The 24,858-nt window shown below is 34.5% G+C and overlaps 2 protein-coding genes across 3 annotated transcripts; both read left to right on the plus strand.

The window, feature by feature from the left end:
* The first annotated feature begins 7,442 nt into the window (after positions 1 to 7,442).
* On the plus strand, positions 7,443 to 23,727 carry LOC140151002 (uncharacterized). Of its 2 annotated transcripts, XR_011858880.1 has the most exons (3): positions 7,443 to 7,519; positions 12,477 to 14,663; positions 21,753 to 23,727. XR_011858880.1 is itself a non-coding variant. In XM_072173189.1 (2 exons), exon 2 carries the CDS (start codon positions 12,482 to 12,484, stop codon positions 14,528 to 14,530), a length of 2,049 nt encoding a protein of 682 aa, XP_072029290.1. In that variant the 5' UTR covers positions 7,443 to 7,519; positions 12,477 to 12,481; the 3' UTR covers positions 14,531 to 14,833. The 2 variants fall into 2 exon arrangements, 1 of the variants encoding a protein (XP_072029290.1); XM_072173189.1 differs by lacking the exon at positions 21,753 to 23,727 and having other exon boundaries at positions 12,477 to 14,833.
* On the plus strand, positions 16,998 to 21,759 carry LOC140151006 (uncharacterized). Its single transcript, XM_072173194.1, has 2 exons — positions 16,998 to 17,091; positions 20,234 to 21,759. The coding sequence occupies exon 2, from the start codon at positions 20,239 to 20,241 to the stop codon at positions 21,634 to 21,636; it is 1,398 nt and encodes a 465-aa protein (XP_072029295.1). The 5' UTR covers positions 16,998 to 17,091; positions 20,234 to 20,238; the 3' UTR covers positions 21,637 to 21,759.
* Positions 23,728 to 24,858: the final 1,131 nt, after the last annotated feature.

The raw sequence follows: 24,858 nt of genomic DNA on the forward strand, positions 1-24,858 counted from the left end.
ACCCAGCTAAATGTAAAGTGACCCAACTTTAATAAGGTTGTTTTTATTATTTTAAACCATGTAATCATAGTAATATTCTTTTTCTCGCTCAATTGAATTAGATTGTCAATCAGGTTTGATGCAATGATTGACACTCTTTTCCTTCATAAAACGAACATAAAATAGTACGAGTATGTGCCAATATGATCGTTAAATTGTGGCAATTTTTATCACCATTTATCTTTTTCAAAATGTATTAACATGTATTAACAAACTTGAAATTTGTTTTTCAAGTCATTATCTTTTAACGAATGTTTGTTGAAGTAAATATATTCGGCATCGAATAAATTATGACTTGAAACAGATTAAATAACGAATACTTGGTGAAAATATTTCACATCGAATAGAAAAGTCTGAACAAATAACATGCTTTTATCAACAGAAAATGTTTTAAGATTTTTTAGGGATTTTGTGGTGTATTTTATTAATAGAAAGTTTACAGGTTTGTAGTGAGAAAAATGTTTTAAGATTTTTTAGGGATTTTGTGGTGTATTTTTGTAACAATTAGAACTACAATTAATGCTTATAATATACCAACATGGCTTTTGATCGCTGTTTCTTCACAATTGCACCAAATGTTATTAATAACCTTTGTTAAAGCACCTGTTCTGATTCGTAGATCTCTTAGATCGAGTCAAAGTCCTAACCTGATTGGTTTGTGTAATTATTTTAAACTTGATGTGTACTGTAACATAGTTTTGCCCCTGAAAACCAGTTAGATCAGAATCTTTTGTAAAATCATCTGTTCCGATTGGTAGACCTCTTAGGTCGTGTCACATGAAGTCCTGATCTGACTGGTTTAATGAACTTGTAAACAATCTGTAATAATTATTTATCAAGATCTAGCCGCACATCCCAACACAAACAAAATTTGAAGACCCTCCTCACCGGGTTTGTGATGCAAGGAAGGATGCGCACCTTGATTTCGGATATTTTGTTTGATAATTATCTTTTTTTTTTATTATGGAAGTCTCGTAATCCAAGAAAAAATTGGCACGCATGTCATTTGGAATGACTGGTGTTTAATTCTATTTGAAAGTTTATTTGACGTTGTGGGAAAAAAAAATAAAGTTACAAGGAGACCTTCACATCTTTCTTATAGTTTAATTTTGATTTATACGATAGTGGATACTTCCGCACCAAAGGTGAATCGTATACACCCGCATTATAGCGTAGGTATGCACAGAGTATTCGAAAAGACTTTGAGCCCCATTAAAATAAAACCGTAAATGCGATTATTATTCACATAACATGCCATGTACAAGGTGACTATTGAGTGTAGAATTTGGATCAAGTTTCAACAACTGAAAAATGTTACTTGGTTCTGAAAGAAATAGGCTTTTTTTCTTTATTGCACCTCATTTTTCACTCACCCTGTATTTATGCAATGCCTATTTCAAAAGAAATACCCATTCCATAACCCGCCATTAACATTCCTACTTCTAGAATAATTGCATATTCATCAAGACTAATGATGTCCAAAACGTCCAGAACTAATTGTACACAAGTACACAATTTTCCTGAAAATTAGTGTAAATCAAAATCATTTTTATCATTGTTATTTTTCAGAAGACATGACAAGACCTAAGCGACAATGGGATTTACTACTAGATCCGGTATGCAAGTATTGTAAAAGAAGATTTATTGAAAACATTCCACGTTATAAATCACATCTTCGCAGCCATGAGCTGAGTATTAAGCCTTATTGGTACAGTAATCCAACTTTAAAACCAAAGGCTGGCTGTGTGCAGATACAAACGAAAAGACATCACAAACGAAGATGTAAAGATCGGAATATATCGAATTGGGTTCCAGGTCATTTGAAAGCAAAGAAGAATAAGCCAGGTGAAGTAAAGAAACCTCATCAATGTATCTATTGTAATAAATCATTCAGCCAATTGGGCCACAAGAAAGAACATGAAATGATTCATACAGGAGAGAAACCTCATCAATGTAGCTACTGCAACAAATCATTCAGCCGATTGAGAAACAAGAATGCGCATGAAAAGATTCACACGGGAGAGAAACCTCATCAATGCAGCTATTGTAACAAGTCATTCAGCCAATTGGGAAACAAGAATATGCATGAAAAAATTCACACGAGAGAGAAAATTCATAAACGTAGCTATTGCAACAAATCATTCAGTCGATTGAGAAACAAGACTACGCATGAAATTATTCATACAGGAGAGAAACCCCATAAATGTAGCTACTGCAACAAATCATTCGGCCATTTGGGACACAAGAAAGAACACGAAAGGATTCATACAGGAGAGAAACCTCATAAATGCAGCTATTGTGGCAAATCATTCACAACATTGGGAAACAAGAAAATGCATGAAAAGATTCATACAGGAGAGAAACCTCATAAATGCAGCTATTGTAACCAATTATTCAGTCTATTGGGAAACAAGAATGCCCATGAAAAGATTCATACAAAAGTGGAACCTCATCAATGTAGCTACTGTAATAAATCATTCAGGCGTTTGGGAGACAAGAAAGAACATGAAATGGTTCATACAGGAGAGAAACCCCATCAATGTAGCTATTGCAACAAATCATTCAGTCGATTGAGAAACAAGAGGAAACATGAAATGTCTAAGAAACACAGAAAATTCATGGATGCAGCTCTTTACATATCACTCACCCAGCTGAATGTAAAGTGACCCAACTTTAATAAGGTTGTTTTTATTATTTTAAACCATGTAATCATAGTAATATTCTTTTTCTCGCTCAATTGAATTAGATTGTCAATCAGGTTTGATGCAATGATTGACACTCTTTTCCTTCATAAAACGAAAATAAAATAGTACGAGTATGTGCCAATATGAGCGTTAAATTGTGGCAATTTTTATCACCATTTATCTTTTTCAAAATGTATTAACATGTTTAATGTTACTGAAATTTGTTTTTCAAGTCATTATCTTTTAACGAATGTTTGTTGAAGTAAATATATTCGGCATCGAATAAATTATGACTTGAAACAGATTAAATAACGAATACTTGGTGAAAATATTTCACATCGAATAGAAAAGTCTGAACAAATAACATGCTTTTATCAACAGAAAATGTTTTAAGATTTTTTAGGGATTTTGTGGTGTATTTTATTAATAGAAAGTTTACAGGTTTGTAGTGAGAAAAATGTTTTAAGATTTTTTAGGGATTTTGTGGTGTATTTTTGTAACAATTAGAACTACAATTAATGCTTATAATATACCAACATGGCTTTTGATCGCTGTTTCTTCACAATTGCACCAAATTGTTATTAATAACCTTTGTTAAAGCACCTGTTCTGATTCGTAGATCTCTTAGATCGAGTCAAAGTCCTAACCTGATTGGTTTGTTGATTTTTGTTCCAATATTATAATTATTTTAAACTTGATGTGTACTGTAACATAGTTTTGCCCCTGAAAACCAGTTAGATCAGAATCTTTTGTAAAATCATCTGTTCCGATTGGTAGACCTCTTAGGTCGTGTCACATGAAGTCCTGATCTGACTGGTTTAATGAACTTGTAAACAATCTGTAATAATTATTTATCAACTTCAAGTGAACAAGATTTTGGTATTCTTAATGTTAAGTTCTCAGTTCTGCAATATCAGAATCTTTCCAAACTAACGGAACACACTGAGTAACTTCATTTACTATAAGCTGATTGCTGATAAATAAATCATTGAGTGCACTAACATGATAATGTAGAAGTTAGGATCTGATTGGTTTATTGAATCTCTACATAATACCCGGATTCTTATTGGTTGATCAAACAAAATTGTACACTGATCATACGTCAGTCAATGAAGATTCGTGACGGTGATAGTAATATTTTGAGAAACAGTAAATGTTTAATACTAAATTAAGTGGTATTTTGTAAACCAGAATCTTCAAAAGGAATGTGCACATGCCCTTTGATTCTAGTTCAATAATTAGTACATAAAATCGCTCGCCTCTATGTTAAATGTTCTTTAAATTGATGTTTAGTTTTACACCGTTCATGTAAGGCTTATTATTAGTTTAAATGTTATCATGGTGATGAAATCCAATAAAAACAAGAAATGCATGTACATAATACATTTGTGATTATTGTTTATTTGTCCATTGTGAAATGTCAAATTTGCACTGAAATGTGCTGTCTTCAGATAGCAAATTAAAATAATCATTGTATCTTAAGTAGATAGCAAACTGGTATAATGCTATCTAAGTGGATAGCATGTTCGAATCCCGGTCGGGCCATACCAAAGGCTTTAAAAATGGTACCTACTGCCTTCTTGCCAGGCGTTCGGCATTGAAAGAATGGAGTAGGGAAAGTTAAACACATGGCTACCAGTGGACTAACCCCCTGCTGTAGCTTTTCTGCTACCGTTATGAAACGGAGATAGGCGCCGACCAATGGGCCGAAAGGCTTGGGAAGGATTTAACTTTTTTTAAACTATGTTGATATATAGACTATTTTCAGATAGCACATTAAAATTATTAAAACCGTTTTACTATTACCAAGCATCATAGGTTTCCATTAAGTCTACAGGTTTTTTAGCAGTTTTGATGTTACGCCAAATTCATAATTGCTATACAGGGTGTCCCAGAAAAAATTACCGGGCGAATGAATTTGGACGTAAGTCGAGAAATAGACATCAGAAACCAAAAATCTAAACATCAGCGTATAGCCCATCTTATTCTGCATCTGATACGCCAATTTTACTGGAATCGTTTTATTGATCGCGAAGAAATGAGCAATTACATAACGCATGTGTCAATTCACTTCATTCCAAGTTTGAAAGAAAGATCATTCAACACAATGCGCACTACTGGTTAACTGTCAATGGGCTTCATATTTTGTTCTGTGAAATCGCTTTCATTCTTTTTAAACAATCTGTTTCTTGTAAAACATTTAATTAGGTTTTGTTCAAATTTGAAAGCCTGCACGATATTGAAAATGAAAGCTTGCATGTAATATGATGCTCGGTACTTGTAAATATATTTTTTCGTTAATGTTGCATAAAGAATTCCAGATGGCGTAAAAAATTTCTCACACACATTAATGTTTTTGGATATTTCCAAGAAATTATAATGCAAAGTTTAAATCTTTTAAAACTTCAACATTAATGTTGCATGATATCAAAAATCACACGTAAAGCTGTAAGCACTTGATCATAATGTCATTCTTGGCTCAAATGTTTTTTGGAAAGTTAAAATATAACATATTTGCACAACATAAAGAATTAAAGTTGAAAAGCTTCCAATTGCAGAAGTCAAAGTTTTCTCGGACAAACTGTTAATCATCTTCAGTGAAAACATGAATGACATAACACCGTAGGATTATAAAATAGATAATGTGGACTAAATTTGATGAGATACACAAACTTCAGGAAGCGGTGAGCGAGTATGAAAAAAGCGCCTGTTGATCAAACTTGGAATGAACTGCATTGATGCACGCATTATGTAATCGTTCGTTTCTTCGCAACCAGTCAACCGAATCAAATAACATTTTCGTATGTGATGCACAACAAAATAGGCTATGCGCCACATATTTTGATTCTGGTGTCTATTTCTCGACTTACGTTCAGTTTTATTCGCTCGGTATTTTTTTCTGGGACACCCTGTATACAGGAGGTAAACATTTTGGTAAAAATGTTTTAATAACATTAAATGTCGGGTTATATAAAGGTCAAGAAAACGTTTTGTATGAAAACACACTACAAAAATATTTCTAATTTTTTTTTTGCAAACATTTTTTGACAAATATTTTGTCAACACTTAAATAATATTATGTTAGAAATTTTGCAGTAAGTTATCAAAAAACGTTTTTGAATGTATGAAAACGTTTTATACCCTTTATAATTATATAACCCGACATTTAAATGTTTTCTGGCAACCTTTTTTCAAAATCATCATGTGAATATACCCATGTACATGATGGATGGATGATTTTACATGCTACAATAGAAATGTCGATTATTTCTGTTGGTTGTATTCGAAATGAAGTACTGAGTTGGACATTTTGGCAGATGCAAGTGAAAAATGGTGAAATCAAAACGGATATTCTGAGAAAACTATAAGATATAGACTCACATGATGTGCCTTATAGAGGTGGGAAAAATCTTCCTTTAGCGAACATAGTTTGAAACGCTAAAAATTTAAACCTCAAAAAAGCTCATGGACAAAGTTCAGGTGTATAAAAATCAAAGGCTTACCGTAAAAGACACATTTTCATCCCTAATTTTAACACCAGAATTTTTTTAAAGGGTCAAAATTTTAAACTTGCTCCTATCTTGATGAAAATGGTACCAAAATCTTCATTTTGATAAATGATCTTAAATAATGCTAGTTAGCTTGCCATATATCAGGTGTTTTGTTACCTGGGTAACATGATCACAAATTCAGGATTCAATGGGATTTTGTTTTATTTTTTACCTGTTACCCAGGAAAACCTAATGTTGTGGCGATGTGGCAAACCATTTTCTGCTTAAAATGTTGTTCCAATCGGAACATTTTCAGACCATTTGAAAATTAAATCGGAGCCCATTTTTGGTTGTTTTTTTTAATCTGACCCCGCTAGTTTGCTGAGCTTTTTGAACATGTTCCCCCAAATGAATTCTGGGTAGTTTTTTCTGTGATATAGTCAGGACCATAAAATACCAAAGATAGCAAAATAAAATGATGCTATCTTCAGTAGATAGCAAACTGGTATGATGATATCTTCAGTTGATAGCATGTTGAAATAAGCTGTCTTCAGATAGGAAATTAAAATGATGCTATCTTCAGTAGATAGCAACTGGTCATGATGCTGTCTTCAGTAGATAGCATGCTGAAATAGGCAGGTAGCAAATATCTGGGGAAATTGTATATAAACCAGAGACTACGATCACCCACCAAACACAAAAATGGTTTCAAGACGTTTTTTTTATAAACGTGTTATTAATACCCCGATTAATACGTTTTGGTTTCATTCAAAAGATTTTAATAACATTCAATTATCGTGTCATATAGAGGTCATTAAAACGTTGTTAAAATGCTTTATATGAAATGAACACACTACAACAACATCTTAATGGTCAAAAATGTTATTGTATTTTTTTGGGCCAACATGTATTGGAACGTTATTAAAATATTTTATACACTTTATATAACCAGACAATAAAGCGTTTTCTGTAAAACGTTTTGTGTTGCTGGGTGCTGTCGGTCATGTCATGCAGATCGATTTATTATGACCGTGGCAATTGCCTATTCAATGATATTGCCTCGGGGATAATTGCCTATCGATTGGCTTGATCATGGATAAATGTATGGGTGATGTCATCGGTTTAAAGGTTTAACTTTGGTGGACAATATAATAAGTATTGATTGACAAGGTTAACAGTTTACCACGGTGTCCTCTTGTATTCCATTGTAAAATTAATATCTTGCTCATGTAGGCCTACTGGTGCCGTTTAATACTGACGCTACAAAAACCTCGCCACGTTTGATTTGAAAGGAACAGTTTCCAGGTGAGTTTTCAAAATGTATCTTTTGCTGATGCGCATGTATGTCATAGTTTATGCACAACAGTGTGGTTTGAGCAGATGCTCAAAACAATGATCGGGAAATCTATGTTTTGCTCAAACACAAGATATCTCCCTGTTGATGCGAGAGATAGGTCAGCGTTGGTTTAGATCAGTGATTGTTGCAGCAGAAACAACATTGAGATTGAGATATTTTTTTGTTTTTATTCTGACACAATGACCACAAAATCATGTTAATCTGTCTTTCAAAACGAATTGATGTCAAAGTCACGACAACAATTATGTCCGATTATCTAAAGGGTGTATAGCCACTTTCATCATGATCGAGAATATCAAGGTTGCTGTACCAGGGATATGAGACAAATCCCTGGCTGTACTATTACTTGTTTGCTATAATGTAATTGTCATGCAGTGTACATCAAGGAAAGCAACAGAAAAACAACGACAGTTTATTATGCTTCTATTTTTAAAAGGCCTACTTAAAATAAATGCTATATTTATTGTTTATTTATTTTATTTTAAAGTTCATGAAAAAAACATGCCTGGGTGAACGTACAAACACCCACAGTCACTCTCTCATTTCTAGCATTTCTTTCATTAATCCATATACGCCATACATGAAGAACAATTAAAAGCTAAAAACAAAATCGTCACAAAGGTATATGTAGGCTTACGCTTTCTTTCTTTGCCTTTGTAGAAACTGATTTCTATGACAGTGAACTTTTTATACGTTCAATAGGCCTATGAGAAATATTTTTTATTCGTGAATTCTAAATAAATGTGGAAATGAAATGTATTTATTTTCAGTCTTAAGGGATCTAAAATGAGCGTTTATTGCGTTTCGACAGTATTTTTTGAGGGACATGAGAGCACCTCAGACCTATCGAATTGCATTCTGAATACGAAGCATGTCTTTCTGATATCAAATAATTTTCATTTTTGAAAATCACAATATAATACAAATTTTATGACAAATTATAAAATTTTGATATTTTTCCAATTTTTGATATATAACAGTCCTCGAAGTAAATTATATAAATCTAATGATATATTCTTAAAGTGTATGTAGCAGGTAGGAAAAGCCGATGGTCAATTGAAAATTTTGACCTTTCATATTGAAGATATGGATTTTTTTCTCAAAAAGACCTAATTTTTTGGTGTTTTGGGAAAAAATCCATATCTTCAATACGAAAGGTCAAAATTTTCAATTGATCGTCGGCTTTTCATCCCACCTACATACACTTTAAGTATAAATCATCAGATTTATAAAGTTTACTTCAAGTACTGTTAAATATCAAAAATATCAATTTTAATGATTTGCCATAAAATGTGTATTAAATTGCGAATTTCAAAAATCAAAATTATTTGACATCAGAATGACATTCTTCGTATTCAGAATGCAATTCGATATGTCTGATGTGCTCTAATGTCCCAAAATAAATACTGTCCAAACGTTCATACCCCAGCCCTTGAAGGAAATTAAAAGCATTATTAAAAGATTCATGATGCGCCGCGAATGCACGATAACAATACCAACTAGTGGCAAATGGTGGTCATAGACCACAAACCTATCTGGGGCGTACTGGTGTTGTGGAGGTGTCTGACCCCTGCAAAATGTTCCACGAATGTTCCCAGTAGTCATGAGATTTGTTGTCACCGAGTTTGAGTCCCGTGCTCCTTACAGATGTCCAGAAAATGCAATTCAAAGATTTTATCCCAGGTGACCTTTGACCTGACCCCTGCCAATTTTTCCAAAAATGTTCCCCTGGTCATCAAGTTTGTCATGAGGTTTGTTGTCATCGAGTTTGAGCCCCGTATTCCTTACAAATGACAAGGAAATGCATTTCTAAAATTTGACCTCTGTATTACCTCTGACAACCCTGCAAAATGTTCCCCTGGTCATGAGATTTGTTGTCACCGAGTTTGAGCCCCATACCCGAGCCCCATATCGAGGTGGAAACTGTGCGCATGATGGTTTATAAGAGAATCGTTTTTGTATAGAAACCTTTCCATATGGAAGAAAGACCCGATAGCAAAACAGGACCTAGCTGGGGGTGTAAGCTCCCCAGCTAGGTAATCAATTTACGTGGCTCGACAAGCTTATCTTTAGATTATTTCAATGAACTCAGCAAGTGCCTCTCTTAGGCCCAGAGGATGATTTAAGCACGTCCCAGCAAGTCTTGCGGTTAGCACAGCTGTGTGAGTGAACATGACACCACTGCCCGCCCACTGCATACACGCGTGCATGGTTAAATTTGAATTTGGACAGATATATTTACAATAAAAACACCTTTAAAAAGTTGGTCGATTTCACATTTTATGTTATCTACAGAAGGTGTGAATTATCCTTCATGCATACATCACTTTAAATTTGAAATCGACCAAGTAATAATGACACACGGGCAATTCTACAACAACATCTTTTGCACAGAGTTCAATGGGATTTGAAAAGTAAAGTGGCAGTTGAAACTCGAGTGATAACACTTTTACAGTGCATGATGGGGCTTCCTTAAATCATCCTCTGTCTTAGGCCTATGTAATGGAATTATTAGTTTCCCGTCACCCGCCCGCATCACCTTTTCCAATTTGACCAATACTTTCATTATTTTCATAAAAAAATCAATTATCTGAAAATCAAAATTGAAACTCTCAAAATGTCTGACATCCCCTGCTGATCGTAATCAGCAGTTTTTCTTACTTGTAGGGGTAGAGCATGTGGTAAATAATGGAAATTTAAGGATTACCTCATCATGTTTCTTGTGATTACAATAATTGCATTTTTTTTTTCATTTTAATAAAAACAAGTTCAAATCTTTTCTCAATCTGTTGCAAAATGTCTGTAATGATGATTTAAGCATTAAGACCAGTTTTGAGATGGTCTTTCATCAACCAACAATATAGGTAATAGCCATGTAAATGAAAGTTTTGACAATAAAGAAATTTTCCAAAATAATGAATAATGAAATCATGACCTCATATTTCACTGAAAAAAAATGTGACGGGAAACTAATCATTTCATTTGCCTTTGCTTAGACATTTACTTATTTAATGCACGAAATATTATGCCATACAATGGCTGTATATGTTTTTGTTCAGCAAGTATACATTTTAGATTAAATCCTGCATCTTGATGAAACTGCCATCAAAATCAATCATTTGTTTATTCAGAGAAGATCTTCTCTAATTAAATATGAAATGTGTGCGTTTATTTCCTGAACAGGGTATAAACCAAAGGAAACGACATGATGCTTCTTTCTAGCTGAATCAGAAAATCGCCTAAATTCATTGTGTTTGTCATCAGATCATTTTTACTGCTTCAACAAATGAATGGTCTTTTTATGGAATACTTATTACCACTACAGGGCGAGTGAAATGGGCAAAGATGTAGTAATCAGCATTTTTATGTTAGTACACGCGTTAAAAGTGCAAAATACAGGGTGAGTCAAAAAAGTGCAAAAGAGCAAAGAATCGATATTTATGTAAGAACCAAGTTCAACTTTCCCATTAGTTTCTATAAATGCCACACTCAATAGTCACCTTCTGTGAAAAAAAAAATGAAGTGACTCGCTTCTACCGTTTAATTTTTATGAGTCCTTTTGCTGCGATACCCAATTTCATTATTTGTCCACGAGGTACCATGTATTTTGAATGGGAGCACACAATGCACGATAAATGCACCATACCTGAAACTGACTTCAACTTAAATAAGGTTGATTTTTGCGTTATTTTTATTTCTTTTCTTGTTCTGCTCAAACAAACTTTCTTACATTACTTTAAGTCCTTCCTTCATACCTCACTCGACTCCAACTCCTGTTTTTTAATCCCAATATGTCCAACTGTAATTCACTCCACCCCAATTTGCGCGCATTTCATTTCGATATTTTAAAAACCCGCCTACAAATTTATATGGTTTTGATAGAGAATAAACATCTTTAAAATAAAGGCAAAATGAAAATAACAAATAACGTTTCTTCTCCTTAAACAAGGGCAATAACACTTTGGGTGCTCCATTTTATTTCAATGCCAATGAGGTTAAGGAACTGGCAGTTGTTCCAAATATACCTTACACAGAGTGGGCTGACATTCAAATTTTGGGTGTCTCTTGGACAAACATTAAAATTAGGTATCGCTACAAAATGTGTCATAAAAACAAAACGGTAAATGCTAATTCCTTGATTTTTTCACACAAGATTACTAATGGATAATATATTATTTATAAAATGTTTTAAAATCTAAAAGGTTTAACTCGGTTCTTAAATAAAAATTGATTCTTTTCTCTATTGCACTTTTTTTTGACTCGCCCTGTATTGATCTTGATTGGGATTTTATGATCTGGCGGATTAAGGATATTGCCATTAAGTAGATGAAACGCTATTGATTGCTGGTAACTTATAGGGCAAATAAAAGCTAGAATTACAGATGTGCGAGAAATATGAAAACTTTGTTTGACCACCAGGGAGAGAAACAATGAAGAAATCAAACCTGCACTTAACCTCTATTGCGCATTTTATGCTCTCGTTATAAAAACTGATACCGCGTCCAAAATTTTAATTGGGTACGAGCGTATCTCAGAAAAAGCTGTGAGACCCTTAAAATTAAAACCATAAATGCGATTCACTTCATTATTTTGCACACAAGGTGGCTATTGATTGTAACATTTGAAGCAAGTACTTGGTTCTGAAACCAATATGGTTTTTTTTTTTTTTACTGCACCTTTTTCTTACTCGCGCTGTATTAGTGCCTATTTCAAAAGAATATTCTCCCATTTATCCCATTCTCCATAAACTACCATTAGCATTCTTACTACTGGAATAATTGCATACTCATCAAGAGTAATGACGGACAGAGCTTTATGGGTCAAATGACACGCTAATATAAAACACACACTTTTCTTGAACAGCAGTGTAAATCAAATGATTTTTATCATTATTTTTTTTTTCAGACAACATGATGAGACCTAAGCGACAATGGGATTTACTACTAGATCCGGTATGCAAGTATTGTAAAAGAAGATTTATTGAAAACATCCCACGTTATAAATCACATCTTCGCAGCCATGAGCTGAGTATTAAGCCTTATTGGTATAGTAATCCAACGCTAAAACCAAAGGCTGGATGTTTGGAGTTACACAACAAAAGGCTTCAAAAACGAAGGGGTAAAGATCAGAATATATCGAACGGGTTTCCAGGTCACTTGAATGCAGAGAAGCATAAGCGAAGTGAAGTAAAGAAACCTCATAAATGTAGCTATTGTAACAAATCATTCCGACAATTAGGACACAAGAAAGACCATGAAATGATTCATACAGGAAAGAAACATCATCAATGTAGCTATTGTAACAAATTATTCCTCAGGCTAGGAGACAAGAAAGAACATGAAAAGATTCATACGGGAGAGAAACCTCATCAATGTAGCTATTGCAACAAGTCATTCCGCCGTTTGGAAGACAAGAACACGCATGAAATGATTCATACAGGAAAGAAACCTCATAAATGCAGCTATTGCAACAAATCATTCACGTCATTGGGAAACAAGAATAAACATGAAATGATTCATACAGGAGAGAAACCCCATAAATGCAGCTATTGCAACAAATCATTCAGCCGATTAGGAAACAAGAAACGGCATGAAAAGATTCATACCGGAGAGAAACTTCATAAATGCAGCTATTGTAACAAACCATTCACGTCATTGGGAACCAAGAATACTCATGAAAAGGGTCATACAGGAGAGAAACCTCATACATGTAAATACTGCAACAAATCATTCAGCCTGTTGCAAACTAAGTTACAACATGAAATGATTCATACAGGAGAAAAACCTCATCAATGTAAACTCTGTAACAAATCATTCAGCCAATTGGGAAGTAAGAATCAACATGAATTGGTCCATACAAAAGAGAAGCCGCATAAGTGTAAATACTGTTACAAATCATTCAGCCAATTGGGAAACAAGAATATGCATGAAAGGATTCATACAGGGAAGAAAACTCATGAATGTAGCTATTGTAACAAATCATTCACGACATTAAGAAACAAGAATATTCATGGAAAGAGCCATACAGGAGAGAAACCACATAAATGTAGCTATTGTAACAAATTATTCCGCCAATTGGGACACAAGAACGAACATGAAAGGATTCATACAGGAGAGAAACCTCATCAATGTAGCTATTGTAACAAATCATTCAGTCGATTGAGAAACAAGAATACGCATGAAAAGATTCACACGGGAGAGAACGCGCATAAATGCAGGTATTGCAACAAATCATTCAGCCAATTGGGACACAAGAAAGAACATGAAATGATTCACACGGGAGAGAAACCTCATCAATGTAGCTATTGCAACAAATTATTTATCAGGCTAGGAGACAAGAATACGCATGAAATGATTCACACAGGAGAGAAACCACATAAATGCAGCTATTGTAACAAATCATTCACGACATTGAGAAACAAGAATATTCATGGAAAGAGCCATACAGGAGAGAAACCACATAAATGTAGCTATTGTAACAAATTATTCCGCCAATTGGGACACAAGAACGAACATGAAAGGATTCATACAGGAGAGAAACATCATCAGTGCAGCTATTGTAACAAATCATTCACGAAATTGGGAAACAAGAATGCCCATGAAAAGATTCATACAGGTGAGAAACCTCATCAATGTAACTATTGCAACAAGTCATACCGCCGTTTGGGAGACAAGAATACGCATGAAATGATTCATAGAGGAGAGAAACTACATAAATGTAAATACTGCAATAAATCATTCAGCCGATTGGTAAGCAAAAAAGAACATGAAATGATCCATACAGGAGAGAAACCTCATCAATGTAGCTATTGCAACAAATTATTCATCAGGCTAGGAGACAAGAATACGCATGAAATGATTCATACAGGAGAGAAACCTCATCAATGTAGCTATTGCAACAAATCATTCATCAGATTGAGAGACAAGAAGAAACATGAAATGTCTAAGAAACACAGATAACTCATGGATGCAGCTATTTAACTAATCACTCACCCAACTCAATGTAAAAGTGATCCAACTTTGGGTTGTTTTTTCATTTAAACCATATAATCATGGTAATATTCTTTGTAGATGTGTCGCTAAATTGAATCAGGTTTATGATGACAACTTGTTTCCTTCATGAAACGAAAATAAAATAGTAGGGGGCTAAAGAAAATGTTAATTTGCCGCCCCTTGCAGCAACAGCCCGAAAAGGTTGACCCAAATTTTTTTCCAGCCAGGATCACAGGACGGCTCTCGAAATATAAAAAGTAGGTGGGGGAGGGGGGGAGCTAAATAATTTTTCACAATTTTTTTTCAAGTAAAATTTTATAGGTGTTACACCACCCCTAATTACCCTCACCGCCTACAGGTGTTGCCCTGTTGACAGTCAAAATGGTATAGTTTCTGTAATTTTCCAACAAAATTTGCCCTTTTTCATTGATAATTATCCTTGCCGCCCCTTAAGTCCCGCCCTTTTTTCTTTAGTTAGTCTTTTTGCCGCCCCTTTATCTTCCACCGCCCCTTCTTTTTTGTCGCCCCTGTTTTACCCCGGGGGCTCCCCCCATACGCGCATGTGGACCATAATTGCCTATATCATCATGACCGGCACTTTTGTTTTCGAACCGAGTTTTTCGTAAATTATGCTTTACTGTTTCAAATTTCCTTTTGTAATACTCTCTTTTAGATTTTCGTATTAAACTGTTTAATTTGTTTCTGTATTTCTTGAATTTATTAAGCTTTTCATTACATGGCTTCTGTACATACCTCTTATACAACTTATTTTTAGTGTTTATGCATATGTCTCAGCAAGAAACCAATCCAGCAGCACACCTGATATTTTGCCCTATAACCATGCTCCTGGACCATAACTAGATGACATACCTCATAAGCTATTCATCATTATAACCATATCTTCAGTAGATAGCAAATTGAAATAATGCTATCTTCAGTAAATATCCAATTGAAATCACGCTATCTTCGGTAGATAGCAAATTGAAATCATGCTATCTTCGGTAGATAGCAAATTGAAATCATGCTATCTTCAGTAGATAGCCAATTGAAATTATGCTATCTTTGTTAGATAGCAAATTGTAATCACGCTATCTTCAGTAGATAGCAAATTGAAATCACGCTATCTTCAGTAGATGGCAAATTGAAATCATACTATCTTCAGTAGATTGAAATCAAGCTATTTTTAATTAATGATATTTTTTCACTCTTTTGAGTCTTATTTATTATATGCCTTGGGTCTATCACATAATTTGCCTGGTAAGCGCCTCATAAAGTCAAGTTTTAATGACATAAAAGGTATTCCAATGTACAAAGTAGAAACAAGTTTTACAGCTTTATCAAAATCTCAAAAAGTAACATTGTGACAGGTCCATGCGTAATCATTAATTGATTAAAACGTGCAAAACATTTAAAGCAGCTAATTATTGTTTAAACAATTATTTTTACAAAATAATAGTTTTGTCATGCTTACAACATCAGGACATGTGTATTTTGTCGATTGGTGGGTTATTCTAGTACAAAACCACGTCTTTCGCCCATAATTACTCTTATGAAAACCTGCTTTTGAAGAAGTTTCGCCACGCCCGGAGTAAGGCATGGTTAATGGTTAATATCTCAGGGGTTTCAACTGGTTTGGACCTTTTAATCGGATGATTTTATGAGCACATATTGATATTTGTATTCTTATGAAAATCTGCCATATCGGAATATTTCCAAAAAGAAGAAGTTTTTCTTAGATAATTAATTATTTTTCCACTCTCTCAATACTTTATAGACCTTAGGTCTATCACATAATTTCCTATAAGCATTATGTCTATCACATAATTACCACGGCGAGCGCCTCATGAAGTCAAGTTTTAATAATACAAAACGTCCAATGTTCTAACATCACAAGTCTTGATCGTTACGAAGTACTTTTGAGTTAGCATCTTTCGCCCATGATTATTCTGATGAAGCTTTATGAAAACTATTATGATCTGATTTTGAAGGAATTTAGCGACGTCCGGCGTGACAAATTGTTATCTATCAAAAATTTCAACTGATTTGGACCTATGTCGATTTATTGGTATATTTGTATTCTTATGAAAATCTGCCAAATCGGAATATTTCCAAAGAAAAATGCCTAAAACACCATTCAAGAACACAGGCACAGAATTTTAAGTAGACCTTCTTGAAAAATGCACATTGCATAGTCCAGGTATTATTGTCTTTCTACCTATTTGATGTACTAGTAATTGTTTTGAGTTGACCTTGTTTCAAGCACAGCATCCACAGTTCAATATATTGATCGTTACCTTTCTTCACATTCAATTAGGGTACTTCATTTCCTGTGATCTTGCTAATTTGCATATTACTTCGCAGTTTCCTGTTTCTATTCAATTCTTGACGCCATTTGTGATCATCTCCGTCATGACGATTCACATAACACTTCCGACATAACCTATTATATTTTGCTCCTGTACTGAAGGCCATTCTGACGCTACAAAAATCTCGCCGTGTCTTGTTCGAAAGAAATATATTTTTCGCAGGTGAGTTTTCAAAATGTATATTTTGCTGATGTATCTAAAGAAGTTGTTTACTTGTCCACTCTTTTGGCCCCACAATCGGCACGGTCGGTGTGATTTTTTGTTGAAGTTTTTTTGTTTATTTTGACACGACGAATCACAATATCTTGTTAACCCGTCCTTCAAAACGAATTTGTGTCAGAGGCACGACAAAGGCCATGTCTCGTTATCTAAATAATGAAACGAGTTGGACCATTTTCACTATAATCGAGGATAATTATAACTATGGAGCAGGTAACTTGTTGCAGGCCTACCACGTAAAGAGTTCATGAAAAGCAAGTACCTCTGGAGTCTGGTAGCGGAGACATCATACTCTTATATGAGAATTTTTTTTAAAACACAAGTATCCACAAACATAAATGACAGCCAGTGAAAATATTTCACTGACCATCCAGGATTTGAACCTGGGACCTTCGGATCACCGGACCGATGCTCTACCATCCAAGCTAATGAGTCAGATAGACAAGAGCAGTGCTGTTATAATCTTACTTATTTCAAGCACGTTTTTTATTTTTTACTTTGAAACAACAATACAATTGTATAAATTTTTGTTTCAGCAAGTATACATTGCTAATTATGTGCGCTTATTTCCTGAACAGTATAAACCAAAGGTCTGGTATATCTGCCTATGCATGTCATGTTGTCATTTGTAAATTCATGTTTAATTGTGCTAGTGTGCGATGCATAATTCTTCTTTCCCCTGTGTATCAATTTATTAAGAATAACGATAAAGCATCATTAATTTGATCTCGTGCGCTAGTTTATAATGTTTGCATGTTCCAGTGCATGATGCGTAGGCCTCTTCCCTTGTTTGAAACAACATGCTTCCTTCCGATTGAATCTGAAAACTGCCCAAATGTTACATGTTTATTGCTTCAGTAACAGTCTTTTTTTAATACTTAGTGCCACTACAATTTACTTTTAAAACCTTCAATGAATTGTCCCGGTGAATTGTACAATTCAATTGTATATAAACATCTCAAAAAAAGTAACTAACCCCCCTTAAATCATGAACATTATTCAAAAAGCAGAGATACTAAAATAAATACCCGGGATCGATACACGTGAATTTGCTATGCACGAGTTTGATATGACAAGAAAATCTTTGGATACCGGGGTAGAAAATGATGAATATCTCCGTAAATAATTTCGTATAAAGAAACCAGATGTGGTTCCTTGCACTTGAATATACAGATATGATAGTCGTTAGCTTGCGTCTTGAGAGAGTAGCTTGCGTCTTGAGTCAAAAACTTACAATAATTCTGATTTATATGTGTCGAATTATATAGCGCAGTGTAAGGCCAATCGTGGAGGTAATCTAAAAGCATTATGAACTATGGCGTAAAATGCTCGACTGACACACAGCGAGGTCAGTCACCGAGCTAATCGGGACTATTGTCAGTAGCCTTAGCCAGATGTCCTTCGGCCCATTATGCGACTCATAACTATTAAACAGGTCGATACAAAATGGCCATGCGTGGCGGTGGATTCAACCTACCATGGCAATTTCTGCCATGAAGATATCGGGGCGATGACACTGTGCAGAATATATTTCTGCACATTTTGACACCTCATTTGCAGCAATTGACTAAATATTGACGTCACAGCGTACATTTAAATCAATGTAACCCTAGATTTGAAAGTTGCAGTAAATTGTATTGATTTTGTATTCAGTGTCATGGAAGGAAATCTGTGTAATGATATCTGAGTGTTTTGTATTGTACAAATTTGTATGTAAGTGCAACTTTCAAATCTGGACCTCTCCACATTAAATTGACCGGTGTTTTATTGTTTTCTGGGCTATCGTATCAAATGAGGTGTCAAAATGCGCAGAAATAAATTCTGCTTCCAACGCATTTTATTGATTTGTAATACAGTAGCCCTTTTTTGAATAATGGCCATTATTTAAGGGGGTTAGTTACTTTTTTTGAGATGTTTATTTATTACAAACCTTGTGTTAAAAATATAGTAATCAGCATTTACGTGTTATTAAAACCTATATACAAAAATGCAAACATGCAGATTGTTTCTTTGTTGGCCTTTTATGATTTAGGGGCCGTCTATAATTTTCGCAATTTTAAGCTACATACAAAGCGTGTGTATGTGGGAGGAGTAATAATACTGGGTTTGTATACGTAAGAAAATGGCGACTTGTTTGAGTAATAAAAAATATGAAAGTGCATTTTCAGTTTAGATTCGGGCTGCATTTTCAGCAATTTTGATTTATTGATGGCTTTTATTTTCATGAAAATATGCTTTAAGAATGGTCTGTGAAAAAATTAATGCAGAGAAGATTTTGACACCATTTTCATGCCAATCGGAAATCGGAGCAAGTTCATACTGCAGTTACTGTCCGTTTTCCTATACACAATATACAGTGCTCTCACCATTGACGCGTGACCTCTACAAATGATGTATGTTGGAAGAATGGACACTTGCCTAGTTAACATCACTGTGTGAAAAATAACCAGCCAATATTTAATTTATTCTCCAAACTTCTAGCAAATATATTTCTCTAACATGACCTAAAATTACAGCTAGGTTAGATGTTCGGAAATGGTCGCACTTTTGTAAAATATGAGTGAGGGCAAAGCATAGCTAGCTCATAGCTAGCCAACTCCCCGTGTTAATTGAATGGAGATTTGACCGAAAATATTGAGCTATATTGGTAACGGACCGCTCCGTTCTGAAGGATGCCACAAAAAAACGGTACAAGCTACATTTAAATTAGTCTATGAAATTCTAGAAAATATAGTTTTGTAACATGTCCTAAATTTTTGACCGATCAGAGGTCAACTGTTGACCTTTTTGGTAATAACTCAAGAACGGTACATCCCAGATAGGTAAAACTAAACTTTAAGGATTACGAAGAAGTAGGATAGAAAAAATACATCATTCAGGTGCATGCAAAGCCACCTGGTGACTAGACCAATGTTTTACCGTGCTGTCCAAAGTTACCCAGAACACATCTTTTATCCACTTGCTGCTTTTATTTGTTATCCACTTCAGATATTTTCCCCTCTAGATGACCTTTGACCTCGAGGGGCCCATAATGACATACTAATTAGGGTAAATCTATATGATTTTATCATAATTTATTTTTCAGGAGACATGACGAGACCTAAGCGACAATGGGATTTACTACTAGACCCTGTGTGCAAGTATTGTACAAGAAGATTTATTGCAAACATTCCACGTTATAAATCACATCTTCGCAGCCATGAGCTGACTATTAAGCCTTATTGGTACAGCAATCCAACTTTAAAACCAAAGGCTGGCTGTGTGCAGGTACAAACGAAACGACATCAAAAACGAAGATGTATAGATCGCAAAATATCTAAAGGGTTTCCAGGTCACTTGAAAGCAAAGAAGGATAAGCAAGGTGAAGTGAAGAAACGTCATAAATGTAGCTATTGTAATACATCATTCAGCCGATTGGGCCACAAGAAAGAACATGAAATGATTCATACAGGAGAGAAACCACATCAATGTAGCTATTGCAACAAATCATTCAGCAAATTGGGAAACAAGAATGCGCATGAAAAGATTCACACGGGAGAGAAACCTCATCAGTGTAGCTTTTGTAACAGGTCATTCAGCCAATTGGGAAACAAGAATATACATGAACAAATTCACACAAGAGAGAAAACTCATAAACGTAGCTGTTGCAACAAATCATTCAGTCGATTGAGAAACAAGAGTACGTATGAAATTATTCATACAGGAGAGAAACCCCATAAATGTAGCTATTGTAACAAATCATTCAGCAAATCGGGTGACAAGAAAAAACATGAAAGGATTCATACAGGAGAGAAACCTCATCAATGTAGCTACTGCAACAAATCATTCAGCCAATTGGGAAACAAGAATACGCATGAAAAGATTCACACGGGAGAGAGACCACATCAATGTAACTATTGTAACAAATCATTCACGACATCGAGACACAAGAATATTCATGAAAGGATTCATACAGGAGAGAAACCTTATCAATGTAGTTACTGTAACAAGTCTTTCAGTCAATTGGGACACAAGAACGAACATGAAATGATTCACGCGGGAGAGAAAACTTATAAATGTAGATTTTGTAACAAATCATTCACGACATTGGGAAACAAGAATAAGCATGAAAAGATTCATACAGGAGAGAAACCTCATCAATGTAGCTATTGTAAAAAATTATTCAGCCGATTGGGACACAAGAAAGAACATGAAAGGATTCATATTGGAAAGAAACCTCATCAATGTAGCTATTGTGGTAAATCATTCACGACTTCGGGAAGCAAGAATACGCATGAAATGATTCATACAGGAGAGAAACCTCATCAATGTAGCTACTGTAATAAATCATTTATCAGATTTGGAGACAAGAAGAAACATGAAATGATTCATACAGGAGAAAAACCTCATCAATGCAGCTATTGTAACAAATCATTTATCAGCTTGAGAAACAAAAAGAAACATGAAATGTCTAGGAAACACAGAAGACTCGTGGATGCAGTTCTTTAACAAATCACTCACCCGCCTGAATGTAAAGTGATCCGATTTAAGGTTGTTTTCATTTTAAACCATGTACATTAAATCATGGTAATAATCTTTGTAGATGTCTCGCTAAATTGAATCAGGTTTTATGATGACAACTTTTTTCCTTCATAGAATGAAACTAAAATAGTGTGTGCTAATATGATTGTTAAATAACCGCCATTCATCTTTTTCAAAGTATTTTAACATGTTTAATGTTACTGAAATTTGTTTTTCAAGTCATTTTCTTTTAACGAATGTTTGTTGACGTAAATGTATTCGGCATCGAGTATGTCTTGAAACAGATTAAATAACGAATACTTGGTGAAAATATTCCACATCGAATAGAAAAGTCTGAACCAATAACATGCTTTTATCAGCATATACAGTTTTGTAGTAAGAAGATTATTAGTTTGAATTTATAGGCGTATTTATAACAGCTGAGGTACTTTTTGTGCAGACTTTAGATGAATGAAGAATACTTTGTGAAAATACTTGGCATCAAATATATCATTGAATAACGAATACTTGATGACAATATTCGCCATATAACTCGAAATAGATTTAATACCGAATACTTTATTCCTCCCCACCCCCATCCCCCGGGATCTACGCCTTCTTTTCTGTATCTTTATCCCACTTTTTGTTCTTCTTCGACACTAGTGTTTTCTTTTTCTTTTCTCCTCTCTTCTATTTTTTCTTCTTTCCTTCTGCTTTTTCACCGCCCATTTTCATCTTCCGTTTCTCCGCCCGTTTCTTCTTTCTTTTTTTCTCCGCCCGTTTCTTCTTTCTTTTTCTCCGCCCGTGTCTTCTTTCCTTTTCTCTGCCCCATTTCTTTTCTTTTTCTCAGGTCCCCCTTTTCCTTTCCGCCCTGTTTACTGTTTCTCTTTTCGCCCCTTTTTATTTGTCCTCCCTTTTTTTCTTTTTATCCGCCCTCATTTTTCTCCCCTTTTCTTTCTCTATTCCCGTTTTTTTTTTTCGCCCTTTTTTTGCGCCCTCTGCGTTTGCCGCCCTAGGCGACCGCCTAACGGCCCTGGAAGCTCCTGGATGTTATCTCATAAGAAAGCAAGGTGAAATATTATTTATTTTAGCTATCAATTGAAAATTACGTTATATCTAGTAGACAGCACATTTAAATTATACCGTCTTCGGTAGATAGCAAATTGAAGCGATGCTATCTTAAGCAGCTAGCAAATTGAAATAATGCTATCTTCAATACGCTGTAAATTGAAATCATTCTATCTTCAGTAGATAGCAAATTGAAATCACGCTATCTTCAGTAGATAACAAATTGAAATCGTGCTTTCTTTGGTAGATAGCAAATTGAAATCATGTTACCATTAGTAGATAGCAAATTGAAATCACGCTACTTTCGGTAGATAGCAAATTGCAATCATGCTATTTTCAGTATATAGCAAATTGAAACCATGCTATCTTCAGTAGATAACAAATTGAAATCATGGTATTTTTAATTAACGATATTTTTTCACTCTTTTGAGTCTTATTTATTGTAGGCCTTAGGTCTATCAAATTACTCATAACGTCAAGTTTTAATGACATAAAATGTATTCCAATGTATAAATTATCTTATAATCTTCAGTAGATATCAAATTGAAATCATGCTATATTCGGTAGATAGCAAATTGAAATAATGCTATCTTAGGTAGATAGCAAATTGAAATCATGCTATCTTCAGTAGATAACAATGAAATCATGCTATTTTTAATTAATGATATTTTTTCTCTTTTGAATCTTAATAATTTGCCCAGCAAGCGTCTCATAAAGTCAAGTTTTAGTGACATAAAAGGTATTCCAATATATAAAATAGAAACAAGTTTTGTAGCTTTTTCAAGATCTCAAAAAGTAACATTGTGACAGGTCCATGCGTAATCATTAATCAGCTAATTCTTGTTTGAACAATTAAAATGTAATCTGAGAAAGGTTTTTTAACACAAGTCTCCACATACATATATGACAGCCAGTGAAAGAATTTCACCGACCATCCAGGATTCAAACGTTCAAACAATTAATTCTAGTTTGACTAACAATTAAAATTTCATTATTTCTACAAAATAATATTTTTGTCGCGCTGACAACTTATTTGGTAGTGTAATTTGTTGATTGGTCAGTTTGTGGGTTATCCTAATATATACGTCTAGCCCTCTTCTTTTGTTCCATTATCTATTGTATTTCTTTTGTTCAAAGTCTGGTCAACTGTCGATTATATCAAGTAATGTGGACAGGTCAATATAATCTGGACAGGTCAAGATAATCTGGACAGGTCAAGATAATCTTGGTCAGGTCAAGATAATCTTGGTCAGGTCAAGATAATCTTGGTCAGGTCAAGATAATCTTGGTCAGGTCAAGATAATCTTGGTCAGGTCAATAAATTTTGAACAAGAGAAGTACATGTTCATATTTAGAAACACTGGCCACATTATTTGACTTTTGGACATTTCAACAAACTTAAAATGCATCTAAGTTTAATATATTTTACACGATCAGCATAAATTATTATGCAAGTTTATGCATATTAGATTTCAATGAAGATGGTAAACAATACTTGTGTGTATTGAATGACACCAAGAACACCTTTATTGAATAATGCAAATTAGTTTGTATTATGTCTTAAAGCCTGTATAATTAGGACGAGGATGTCAATCTACCTTTGTCCCCCTCTCCCAAATAACGCAGATTCCGACAAAGTAGGTAACAAAACAAGAGCCATGAGGTCTTACAAATTAAGTTCAACCAAGGATATTTTGCACCTAAAATGCAGTACATTACAGGCCACAAGACTAGATGTAGACAAACTACAACAATCTGCGGCCTAACCCCAACCAAAAAAAAGGTCGAGGAAGGTACCCAGGAATATGCGTTGATTTGGTTCAGTACATTTGTTCTATAAGTATATTAAAGATAAATATAAATTCTATGGTGTTAAATGAGTTACCGCCATGTCTAGGTAAAACACACCCACTTTGACCTTTGAACTATTTACATATTCATTATTAATATTACGAATATGTATAATCATGGAAGAAAGAGATAAGAAGGAACCACAACGAACGCATTCACTTTGTCCACTCCCTTTACCGACATTTAATTGACATTGTTATTCATGAGGATTTACTTTGATCAATACCCCGCGTTAAATAGGTGATTGGTATTGTACTCCATGTATTTGCATGTCTTCTGGAGCGTGTCTGA

The sequence above is a fragment of the Amphiura filiformis genome, chromosome 4 (assembly GCF_039555335.1).
Source record: "Amphiura filiformis chromosome 4, Afil_fr2py, whole genome shotgun sequence".
Taxonomy (NCBI): domain Eukaryota; kingdom Metazoa; phylum Echinodermata; class Ophiuroidea; order Amphilepidida; family Amphiuridae; genus Amphiura; species Amphiura filiformis.